General features: G+C 37.0%; 1 protein-coding gene across 3 annotated transcripts in view; it reads left to right on the top strand.

The window, feature by feature from the left end:
- Positions 1-13,246, top strand: part of LARP4 (La ribonucleoprotein 4) — a 71,192-nt gene that overhangs the window by 24,290 nt on the left and 33,656 nt on the right. For all 3 annotated transcript variants that reach the window (XM_081248869.1, XM_081248868.1, XM_081248867.1), the window contains exons 6-8: positions 886-989; positions 1,875-1,985; positions 2,761-2,814. In XM_081248869.1, the coding sequence (XP_081104995.1) occupies positions 886-989; positions 1,875-1,985; positions 2,761-2,814 (269 nt within the window). The remainder of the gene's footprint in view (positions 1-885; positions 990-1,874; positions 1,986-2,760; positions 2,815-13,246) is intronic.

The raw sequence follows: 13,246 nt of genomic DNA, 5'->3' as shown, positions 1-13,246 counted from the left end.
TCTTCACTTTTTTTTTGAAATTCGTTGAAATGTTTGAAAGTTAAATAAAGCAAGTCCAGTAATAGACTTACATGGGAGTAGGGATTTCCATTGTCAGAGGGATAAAAACATTTATGAAATCTTTGATCGGTTTGTACAGATCAAACCAGTCTTGATCTCGTTTGACCAGATCTTAAAATGACCCAGTCTTGTCAACATTTAAAGAATTTGCCAAGAGACAGAATCTCCTACCTCCAAGGGCTGAAACCTAGCACTTATACACAGGCCTTCTTCCTTAACAACTACTTTTATTCTCTCTACTTACCTGCACAGGAAGATGTGACATATTATCCTTTGAAGGGACTAGAAATAAAAGTTTTGGCTTGTGGTACTACCTTCATTCTATATTAACTCAAAACCAGCATCTGAAAGAAAGATTGTAATCATTTATATATAATTCTTGGTTTTAAGTGTTTCTCAGACTTTAATTTTAAGGAGAATTTTTTCACATATCAAAGCTCATTACATTCCCCAGAGTAGTGTTTGGCTAATGCAGTACATTGATTTTACTTGAAATAAAGAATTTGGTAATTGTATACAGGGAAGTGCCCTATGAGATATAAATATTGTATACTCCTTAAAGGCTTCTTTTCAACTCCAACACTGCCACGTCACAAAATAAGTACTCTGAGTATTTGTGCAATGAATAACATTGGACAATGTTCTTTGCATATCAATCTCAAGATATTTTATTGTAACTGTAATCTTTGATTCTACAACTTAATTTCTTTAAAATGTTAGCCTCTGCTAATTTATTCAGTTGGAAATTGAAATGAATAGTTTTTTAGTGGAATTATTAATATCACTATTTTTACACTTTTGAATGAAACTTCTTTAAAATTTCAGCCTCTCCCATGGTGCAAGTTGATGAGAAGGGCGAGAAAGTGAGACCAAGTCATAAGCGTTGTATTGTAATTCTTAGAGAGATTCCTGAAACAACACCAGTAGAGGTAAATCATTAGCATTGTTAAAGCTAAATATTCTTAACTGTTTATTTTATTTTATTTTTCAGTAATTTTTAATAGATTTATTTATTTTTGTTTATTTTTTTGGCTGCATTGGGTCTTTGTTGCTGCGTGCGGGCTTTCTCTGGTTGCGGCGAGCGGAGGCTACTTTTCGTTTTGGTGCATGTGCTTCTTATTGTGGTGGCTTCTCTTATTGTGGAACACAGGCTGTAGACGTGCAGGCTTCAGTAGTTGTGGCACACGGGCTTAGTTGCTCTGCAGCATGTGGGATCTTCCCGGACCAGGGCTCGAACCCATGTCCCCTGCAATGGAAGGCAGATTCTTAACCACTGTGCCACCAGGGAAGTCCCTCTGAGTTTTGATAATCATCTTTTTCTAAATCCATGTATTTTTTTGAATTTTAGTTTTTAATTAAATCAGTTACGAAAAACACGATATCTGTGCACAGTTCATGTCTGTGACTGTTGTAGACAGAGCATTTGGATTAAATGAAAATGCGTAAAAATACTTAGCATCTAGAAAATGTTAATGTAGGACAGTCCCCCCACCCACCCACACCTTTTTTTTTGGACAATGACAGGACTGGAAAGATGTTACTCTTAAGCAGAATTTAGCTTGCCACTAGGATTGAAATAATACTTCAGTTTTGCTGATTATAAAATAAGCTTCCATCCCTAAATCACGCACAAAATTTGCACTATAACTATGCATGTTCTTGTTTCAGAGTATAATTCTACTCAACAGAAAAATGGGCAGAAGGCATAAACAGTTACTAAGTAAAGAAATAGAAAAGACCAAAAGACATGAAGAGGAAAAAAAATGCCCATTTTTGATATATTTTTAGAGTTAACTGAAGATTTTCTTTTTTAGGAAGTAAAAGCTTTGTTTAAAAATGAAAACTGCCCCAAGGTGATAAGCTGTGAATTTGCACACAATAGCAACTGGTATATCACTTTCCAGTCAGACACAGATGCACAGCAGGTGAGAAGAAAACTTTTCTTCTGATTTCAAGTCCTGGTGATAAAAGAAGTAGTGAATATTTTAACTGAGAAAAATGTGTGCTTACAGTAATGTTTGTAAAGACTTTGGAGAACCTTACTCACCTTTTTGGTTTTGCTTATTAATTGGTTTCCTTTTTGATGATCTTCTTAAAGCTTTTTCTGTTTCAATTTAAGAACAGTTTGTTTCCTGTCAGTAAAAAAATTAACACAATTTTTAAATTAACATGGGGATCAGAGACCATGTACTCAGTAGTTAGTATTTCTGTTACATAGTAGGCCCGCAATATATATAACTTCTGTTCTGATTCTTGGTATTTTGACATAATGATTTTACTCTTAATTGTTATCATGGCCTATTTAAAGATAAGAAAAGTAATATTTCTTTGAAACAAAAATTTATATAATAGCATTTTAAAACCTCTTACTGATTTTTTTTTTAATTCTTCATCTTAGAAGGCCCTCTGAACCCATTTAAAAATTGATATGTAGTGATATTTTGGGTCTGTTTTGAATTTTGTGAGTGTGTGTCAAGTAGTAATCCATAGTAGTTTAATATACAATAAATGTGAACTGTAGCTGAGGTCTTAAATTTTTACTTTTTCATTCCCTGTCACCTGCATAATGGGATCACCTTCAGAATTTTTTTTGTTTAGTTTAGAGATAGTTGCAATTAACAAAACTCTCTTGATAGAATAATGATGGCTTTAATGAAATGTTTGAATGCTAATGAAAGTTCCTTCCTGCTTTGTTAACAGGCTTTTAAATACTTAAGAGAAGAAGTTAAGACATTTCAGGGCAAGCCAATCATGGTAAGAAACATTTGTTAGTCCATCATGAGACAAGAAGGTTTTTGTTGTCTGTCTATTAACAAACAAAGATGAATAACATTTTATAAAACCCATAATGATTTTAAAGAAATTTCTGGCTCATATGAAATGCTATTTCAGGAAATTAGTGATAGAATGTCAAAATACTTTCTAAACAGCAGTTTCTTCTAGAAGTATAACTTCAGACAGCATGAAGTTTAAGTTAGATGCTGATTGACAACATGTAAGATAATCATAGATCTCAATCCTGCTCTTAGGAGCAGGAATAATTTTTTAGTAACAAAGGTGGAAAACATTCTCAGTACTTTTATTTCAATTAACTGCATCACTGCATTAATACTCAGCCATTTGGGAACCTGGAAATTGTCGTTGATGACACTTGCTCACAGTTTACATGTCTAATCTGTTCTCACATCCCATGAAATCTGCCTTCAAAACTTCTTTCAATCATTACTACCATGTTTAGGCTTGAGCAATTGGAATAGCCTTTTAGCTGTTAGGCCTTCAGCTTTCCCCTCCTTACAGTCCATTCTCCACATTATTTTAAGTGTGAAAGTAATACCTGTATGTGGTAAGAAAGTCAAATGATTTATAGTAAATAAGTTAATTAAATCTCCCTGTCCCAGATTCCTCCAGTCATTTTCCCTAGAGGTGATGAGAAAGAGCAGTTTTTTCTGCACCCATCTAGGAATTTTCTTTCTGTCTTTACGTAAATGGAAATGTATAGTATATACACGCCTATTCTTTTCTCATAATAGATCTTTTCATTCACCATTGTTTCAGGTATACATTTAATATTGTTCCATGATTTAATTATTAAGTTGTTGCTCTTGTTTACAAATAATTTGTAACATATGCTTTCTTTAAAAGTTTTTTTTATTGTGGTAAAATATGCATACATACAATTTACCATTTTTAAGTGTACAACTAACCCAGTGGCGTTTAGTACATTCACATTACTGTACAACCATCACCGGTATTTATTTCCAGAACTTTGCAGCATCCCCAGAAACTCTATACCCATGAAACCGTAACTTCCCATTCTTCCCAGCTGCTGGTAACTTCCCTTCTAGTCTCTGTCTTTCTGAATTTACCTATTTTAGATACCACATATAAATGGAATCATGCAATATTTGTCCTTTTGTATCTGGCTTATTTCACTTAGCATAATGTTTTCCAGCTTCATCTATGTGGAGCATGTGTCAGAACTTCATGACTTTTTATTGGCTGAATAATATTCCATTGTATGTATATACCGCATTTTGTTTATTCATTATCTATTGAAGGATGCTTGGGTTGCTTCCATCTTTGGATTATTGTGAATAATGCTGCACAACTATCTGAGTCTCTGCTTTCAACTCTTTTGGGTATATACTAGGAATTACTGGGTAATATGATAATTCTATGTTTAACATATTGAGGAGTGCATAACTGTTTTCCAAAGCAGTTGTGTCCTTTTACATTCCCACCAGCAATGGAGGAGGATTCAAATTTTTCTACATCCTAACAACACTTGTTATTTTTGCTTTTTGGATAAAGCCCTCATCCTAATGGGTAGAAAGTGGTATCTCATTATGGTTTTGTGTTTCATTTTCCTAGTGACACATGATATCGGGCATCTTTTCATGTGCTTCTTTGCCATTTGTATGCCTTTTTTGGAGAAATGTCTGTTCAAGTCCTTTGACCATTTTTTTAATTGGGTTATTTGTTTTGTTGTTGAGCTGTACCAGATCTTTATATATTCTGGATATTAAACTCTTGTCAGATATATGATCTGCAAATATTTTCTCCCATTTTGTGGGTTATCTTTTTTACTCTCTTGAAGTGTCTTTGAGGCACAAAAGCTTTTAATTTTTATGAAGTCCAGTTAATTTTTTTGTTGTTATCTGTGCTTTCGTTGCCATACTTCATAAATCGTTGCCAAATCCAAGATCATGAAATGTTGCCCCTATGTGTTCTTCTAAGGGTTTTATAATATTAGCCTTTCCTTTTAATTGAAATAATGTTGATGTGCAATATTATGTTCATTTCAGGTATACTACATAGTGATTTGACATTTGCATACATTATGAAATGATCACCGTGTTAAGTCTAGTAACCGTCTGTCCCCATGCAAAGTTAATACAATATTATTTGACCATATTCTTTTTAAAAAATATTTATTCATTCATTCATTCATTTATTTTGGCTGTGCTGGCTCTTAGTTGGGGCACGCGGGATCTTCATTGTGACATGCGGACTCTTAGTTGGCGGCACGCGTGCGGGATCTAGTTCCCCGACCAGGGATCAGACCCAGGCCCCCTGCATTGGGAGCGTGGAGTCTTAACCACTGGGCCAGCAGGGAAGTCCCTGACCATATTCTTTATGCTGTATATTACATCCCCATGGCTTATTTATTGTATAACTGGAGGCTTGTACCTCTTAATTCCATTCACCTATTTACCTGCCCCACAACCCCCTCCCCTCGGGCAACTACCCATATGTTCTCTGTATCTATGAGTCTGTTTTCATTTTGTTTTGTCTGTTTTATTTTTTAGTTTCCACATATAAGTGGGATCATGTGGTATTTGCTTTTCTCTGTCTTTCCTCACTTAGCATAATTACCCTCTAGATCCATCCATGTTGTCGCAAATGGCAAGATTTCTTTTTTTTATGGCTGAATAATACTCCACTGTGTATATATATCACATCTTCTTTATCCATTCATCTACTGATGGGGACTTAGGTTGCTTCCATATCTTGGCTGTTGTAAATAATGCTGCAGTGAATATAAGGGTGCATATATCTTTTGGAATTAGTAGTTTTGATTTCCTTGGGTAAATACCCAGAAGTGAAATTGCTGGATCCTATAGGAGTTCCATTTTTAATTTCTTGAGGAAGCTCCATACTGTTTTTCCATAGTGGCTGCACCAATTTACAATCCTACAAGTGCACAAGGGTTCACTTTTCTCCACATCTTCGCCGACACTTGTTATTTGTTGTCTTTTTGATGATAGCCATCTGACAGTTTTGAGGTGGTATCTCACTGTGGTTTTGATTTCCATTTCTCTGATTATTAGTGATGTGGAGCATCTTTTCTGTCTGTGGCCATCTCTGTGTCTTCTTTGTGGGGATAAAAAGTCTGTATTCCGGTCCTCTGCCCATTTGTATATGGTGTGAGAACATAGTCCAATTTGATTCTTTCGCATGTAGCTATCCAGTTTTCCCAGCTCTCTTTAAGAGGCTGTCTTCCCCATTGTTTATTCTTGCCTCCTTTGCCATAGATTAATAGACCAAATATGTGTGGATTTATTTCTGGGCTCTCTCTTTGGTTTCATTGATCTGTGTGTCTTTTTGAGCTAGCACCGTATTATTTGATTGCTGAAGCTTTGTAATATAGTTTGAAATCTGGGAGTGGAATACCTCCAGCTCTGTTTTTCTTCCTCAAGATTGCTTTGGTATTTGAGGTCTTTTGGTATCCATACAGAGTTTAGAATTACTGTTCTAGTTCTGTGAAAAATGCCCTTGATATTTTGGTAGAGATTGCTTTGAATCTGTAGATTGCCTTGCTTAGTTTGGTCATTTTAACAATATTAATTCTTCAGTCCATGAGCATGGTGTGCCTTTTTGTTTGTGTCATCTTCAGTTTCTTTTACCAGTGCCTTATAGTTTTCAGAGTATAAGTCATTTACCTCTTTGGTTAGATATTTTATTTATTTTTTTATTTTTATTTTTATTTTTTGGCTGTATGTGGGCCTCTCACTGTTGTGGCCTCTCCCCTTGTGGAGCACAGGCTCCGGACGCCAGGCTCAGCGGCCATGGCTCACGGGCCCAGCCGCTCCACAGCATGTGGGATCTTCCCGAACCGGGGCACGAACCCGTGTCCCCTGCATCGGCAGGCGGACTCTCAACCACTGCGCCACCAGGGAAGCCCGATATTTTATTTTTTGATGCAGTTGTAAATGGGATTGTTTTCTTAAAATCTCTTTCTGATAGTTCATTATTAATGTATAGAAGTGCAACAGATTTCTGTGTATTAGTTTTGTATCCTACAACTGTACTGAATTCATTTATATTAATAGATTTTTGATAGCATCTTTAGGCTTTTCTATATATAGTATCATGTCATTTACAAACAGTGACAGTTTTACTTCTTCCTTTCCAATTTGAATTCCTTTTATTTCTCTTCCTCGTTATTGCTATGGCTAGGACTTCCAGTACTATATTGGATAAAAATGATGAGAATGGGCATCCTTGTCATGTTCCTTAACTTACTGGAAATGCTTCAGCTTTTCACCACTGAGTGTGATGTTGGCTGTGGGTTTGTCATATATAGCCTTTATTATGTTGAGGTATGTTCCTTATATACCCACTTATTGGGAGTTTTTATCATAAATGTTAAATGTTTAATTTTCAAAAGCTTTTTTCTACATCTGTTGAGATGATCATATGATTTTTATGTTCAGTTTGTTAAAGTGATATATTGATTTATTTGCAGATATTAAACCATCCTTGATCCCTGAGATAAATCTTACTTGATCATGATGTGTGATCTGTTTAATGTATTGTTGAATCCTGTTTGCTAATATTTTGTTGAGGATGTTAGCATCCATGTTCATCAGTGACATTGGCCTGTAGTTTTCTTTTTTTGTATCTAGTTTTGGTATCTAGGTGATGCTGGCCTCATAGAATAAGCTCAGAAGCATTCCTCCTTCAATTTTTTGGAATAGTTTAAGAAGAATAGGTGTTAATGCATCGTTAAATGTTTTGTAGAATTCCCCTGTGTAGCCGTCTGTCTGGTCCTGGGTGGGTGAGATTTTTGCGCCCACCCTTTAGGAGCAGATTCTCTGTTTCCTACAATCTTCTCAGTGTGCAGTATGCAAGCTCCACTGACTTTCAAAGCCAGACCTTCTGGGGCCTCGTCTTCTTGTTTTAGGACCCTCAGGTTGGGGAGCCCGATGTGGCATTTGGACCCCTTGCTCCTTGGGGGAGGAACTCTACAATTGTGATATTCTTCCTGTTTGTGGGTCACCAACCAGGGGGTTTGGGTCCTGACTATGTCTCATTTCCACCCCTTCTACCCATCTCATGTTTCCTTCTTCATGACTTTAGTTGTGGAAAATCTTTTCTGCTAGTCTCCAGGTTATTGTCATAGATACTTGCTCTGTAAGTACTTTTTTTTTTTTTTTGCGGTATGCGGGCCTCTCACTGTTGTGGCCTCTCCCGTTGCGGAGCACAGGCTCCGGATGCGCAGGCTCAGCGGCCATGGCTCACGGGCCCAGCCGCTCCGCGGCATATGGGATCCTCCCGGACCGGGGCACGAACCCGTATCCCCTGCAACGGCAGGCGGACTCTCAACCACTGCGCCACCAGGGAGGCCCTGTAAGTACTTTTAAATTTGGTGTGTCCATGGGAGGAGCTGAGTTTATTTCTGGGCTCTCTATTTCCATCCATCCATCCATCCATCCATCCATCCATCCATCCATCCATTTATTGATTGATTGATTGATTGATTGATTGATTGATTGATGGTATGCGGGCCTCTCACTGTTGTGGCCTCTCCCGTTGCGGAGCACACGCGCAGGCCCAGTGGCCACGGCTCACGGGCCCAGCCGCTCCGCGGCATATGGGATCCTCCCAGACCGGGGCACGAACCCGTATCCCCTGCATCGGCAGGTGGACTCTCAACCACTGCGCCACCAGGGAGGCCCTGGGCTCTCTATTTCCATTTAATTGGTCTGTATGTCTGTCTTTATGCCAGTACCACACTATTTCAATTACTGTAGCTTTGTAGTAAGATTTGAAAACGAGAAGTATGAGCTGTTCAGTTTTACTGTTCTTTATTAATACTGTTGAGGGTATTCAGGACCACTTGAAATTTCATATGAATTTTAGGTTGGAGTTTTCTATTTCTCCAAGCAAATGCCATTGGGACTTTGATAGTACACTGTGTCTGTATATCATTTGAATATTATTGTCATCTTAACAATATTGAGTCCTCCAATCCATGAACATGGGATTTCATTCTATTTATTTAGGTTTTTCATTTCTTTCAGCAATTTGTTGTAGTTTTCATTGTATAGGTGATGTATTCCTAAGTATTTTGTTCTTTTTGATACTGTTGTCAATGGAATTTTCTTAATTTCCTTTTCAGATTGTTCATTCCTAGTGTATAGAAATGCAACCATTTTTGAGTGTTGATTTTATATCCTGCATCTTTGCTGTACCAGTTGATTAGATCTAACTTTTTTGGGGGGTGGGGGTGGGGGTCTGATTCTTTAAGACTTTTCTACATGTAAGATCATGTCATTTACAAACAGATGATTTTACCTCTCCTTTCTAGTTTGGATGTCTTTTATTACTTTTTCTTGCCTAATTGCTCTGGCTAGAACTTCCAATACTGTGTTGAGCGAAATGGCAAAAGTGGGCATCCTTGTCTTGTTCTTGATCTTAGGGGAAAAACCATCAGTCTTTTACCACTGAGTGTGATATCAACCATGTGCTTTTCACATATGGCCTTTGTCATGTTGATGAAGTTCCCTTCCTTCCCAGTTTGAGTATTCTTACCTTGAAAGTGTGGAATTCTTTGAAATGCTTTTTCTGTATCAACTGAGATGATCGTGTGTGTTTTTCCTTTGTTCTGTTAATGTGCCATATTACATTGATTTTCTTATGTTGAACCACCCCACCTCCCATCCTCCCTCCCCACCCTCCTGCTCCTGCTTCTGGAATAAATCCCACTTGGTCAAGATGTATACTCTTTTAACTCCTGACAAGTTGAATTTGCTAGTATTTTTTTGTGGAGTTTTAAAATCTATATTCATAAGGGATATTGGCCTGTAGGTTTTTTCCCCCCCTTGTAGTGTCTTTGTCTGTTTTATCAGAGTAATACTGGCCTCATAGAATGAGTTAGGAAGTGTTTCTTCTTCTTCAGTTTTTTGGGAAGAGTTTGAGGATTGGTGTTAATTGAGAAGGATTGGTAAAATTTTTCTTTTCTTTTCCGTTATGGTTAATTACAGGATATTGAATATAGTTCCCTGTGCTGTACAATAGAATCTTGTTGTCTATCCATTCTGTATATAATAGTTTCCATCTGCTAGTCCCAAACTCCCAATCCAGCCCTCCCTCACCCCTCCTCCCCCTTGGCAACCACAAGTCTGCTCTCTACATATATGAGTCTGTTTCTGTTTCATAGATAAGTTCATTTGTGTCATATTTTAGATTCCACATATAAGTGATATCATACGGTATTTGTCTTTCTCTTTCTGACTGACTTCACTTAGTGTGATAATCTCTAGGTCCATCCATGTAGCTGCAAATGGCATTATTTCATTCTTTCTTTATGGCTGAGTAATGTTCCGTGTGTGTGTGTGTGTGTGTGTGTGTGTGTGATCTTCTTTATCCATTCATCTGTCAATGGGCATTTAGGTTGATTCCATGTCTTGGCTGTCGTAAATAGTGCTGTTATGAACATAGGGGTGCACGTATCTTTTCAGATTATAGTTTTGTCTGGATATATGTCCAGGAGTGGGATTGCTGGATCATATGGCCTCTTTGAAATTTTAAAATCACTGATTCAACCTCCTTCTTAAAGGTTTATTCAAATTTCCACCTCCTCAGATCAGTTTTTGTAGTTTGTGTGTTTCTAGGAATCTTTCCGTTTCGTCTAGGTTATCCACATGTTGATCTGCCTTTGTTTACACTGTTCTCTTGTATTCTTTTTATTTCTGTAAAATCAGTATTTGGGTCTGATTTTAGTTTTCATTTCTGATTTAGAAATTGGAATCTTTTACCTTTCTTAGTCAATCTAGCTAAAGGTTTGTTCATTTTCTTGATCTTTTCAAAGAACCAGCTTTCAGTTTCATTGATTTTTCTGTCATTTCTCTGTTCTTTTTATCTCCATTCTAATCTTTATTATTTCCTCCTGCTATCTTTGGTTTTAGTTTGCTTCTTTCTAGTTTTTAGGTGGTAGCTTAGGTTATTGCTTTGAGATCATTCTTTTTTAACATAGGTGCTTATAGCTATAAGTTTCCCTCTTCACACTGTTTTTATAACATCCAGTAAGTTCTTTTTTATTGGGGTATAGTTGTTTTACAATGTTGTCTTCATTTCTACTGTACAGTGGAGTTCCCTGTGCTATACAGCAGGTTCTCATTAGTTATCTGTTTTATACATACTAGTGTATATATGTCAATTCCAATCTCCCAGTTCAACCCACCTCCCTTATCCCCTTGGTGTCCATACGTATGTTCTCTGCATCTGTGTCTCTATTGCTGCCTTGCAAACCGGTTCATCTGTACCATTTTTCTAGATTCCACATATATGCATTAATATACGATTTTTTAAAATTAATTAATTTATTTTTGGCTGTGTTGGGTCTTTGTTTCTGTGCAAGGGCTTTCTCTAGTTGCGGCGAGCGGGGGCCACTCTTCATCGCAGTGCGCGGGCCTCTCACTGTCGCGGCCTCTCTTGTTGCGGAGCACAGGCTCCAGACGCGCAGGCTCAGTAGTTGTGGCTCACGGGCCCAGTTGCTCTGCGGCATGTGGGATCTTCCTGGACCAGGGCTCGAACCTGTGTCCCCTGCATTGGCAGGCACATTCTCAACCACTGCACCCAGGGAAGCACACGATATTTGTTTTTCTCTTTCTGACTTACTTCACTCTGTATGACGGTCTCTGGGTCCATCCACGTCTCTACAGATGACCCAGTTTTGTTCCTTTTTATGGCTGATACATCCAGTAAGTTCTGATATGTTGTGTTTTTGTGTTCATTCATCTCAAATTATTTTCTAATTTCTCTTGCGATTTCATCTTTGACCCATTGGTTAAGAACGTGTGTTGTTTAATTTGTGAATTTTCTAGTTTTCCTTCTGTCACTGATTTCTAGTTTCATTCCATTGTGGACAGAGGAGATACTTTGTAAGATATCAGTCTTTCGAAATTTATTAAAACCAGTTTTGGTCTCTCATAGAGAATGTTCCATGTACACTTGATAAAAATATATGCTCTGGTGTTTAGAGTACTGTCTGTCACTGTTTGTAGTGTTATTCAAGTTCCCTATTTGTTTATTGCTTTTATTTTATTTATTTATTTATTTGGTTGCATTGGGTCTTAGTTGTGGCAGGAGGGCTCCTTAGTTGTGGCATGCAAACTCTTAAGTTGTAGCATGCATGTGGGATCTAGTTCCCTGACCAGGGATCGAATCTGGGCCCCCTGCATTGGGAGCATGGAGTCTTAACCACTGTGCCACCAGGGAAGTCCCTGTTTATTGTTTTTCTGTTTTGTTATTATTCATTATTGAAAGTGGGTTATTGAAGTCTCTATTATTGCAGAACTGTCTATCCTTTCAATTCTGTCAGTTTTTGCTTTACATATTTTGGGGCTCTGTTGGTAGATGGATGTATGTTTATAATTGTTTTATCTTTTTGCTGGATTGAACCTTTTATCAATATATAATCTCCTTTGTCTCTAATAACCCTTTTTGACTTTGTTTTGCATAATAATAATATAGTAATCTTAGCTGTATTTTGATTACTATTTGCTTAGAATACCCTTTTCAGTTCTGTTAATTTCAATGTCTTTGAATCTAAAAGGAATCTCTTATAGACAGCATATGAATGAATCTTGTTTTTTTATTCAGCCCACCAGTGTCTGCCTTTTAAGAGGAGAGTTTAAGCCATTTACATTTAAAGTTCTTACTGATAAGTAGGGATACTTCTGCCATTTAGGTATTTTTTTGTGTGTGTGTCCTAAATGTCTTTTCCCCCTCAATTCCTCCACTATTGCCTTTTTTGAAGTTTTTAAATGTAACTATTTTGATATCCTTTCCTATTCTGTATACTTTTAAGTTTTGTTTTGTTTTGTTTTTTTAGTGGTTCTCTTGGTGGTTACAATTAACATCTTAAATATATAACAACGTCATTTGAATAATACCAGTTTAGTTTCAGTAGTGTACAGATACTCTGCTTCTATACTTCTCTGTCCGTCCCCTTTTATAATCTTATTGTCACAGGTTACATCTTTATATGTGTGCCCATTGGTATCACTTTATATTGTTTTGTTCATTTCTCTTTTGAATCATATAAGGAAAAAAGAGGAGTCACATACCAAAGGTGCAGTCAGCCCTTTGTATTTCTAGGTTCTGCAACCAGTCCCCTGTGATACCAAGGGACAACTGTACAATAATATTTTTAAAATTTACCTATGTAATTACCAGTGTTCTTTGTTTCTTCTTATGGCTTTGATTGTTTGGTGTCTTTTCATTTCACCGTGAACAACTCCCGTTAGCATTTCTTGAAGGGTAGGTGTACTGATTACCTTTTATCATTTTGTTAATACATCTTTTTCCTGATCGCTATTAGATTTGTCCATGGTTTTCATTAGCTTATTGAGTACACTTAAGATAGTTGATTTAACATCTTTGGCCAGTAATCCTA

Source organism: Mesoplodon bidens (assembly GCF_964165515.1).
Source record: "Mesoplodon bidens genome assembly, chromosome: 11".
NCBI classification, from domain to species: Eukaryota; Metazoa; Chordata; class Mammalia; order Artiodactyla; family Ziphiidae; genus Mesoplodon; species Mesoplodon bidens.
This window is presented reverse-complemented; position numbering and strand designations above follow the sequence as displayed.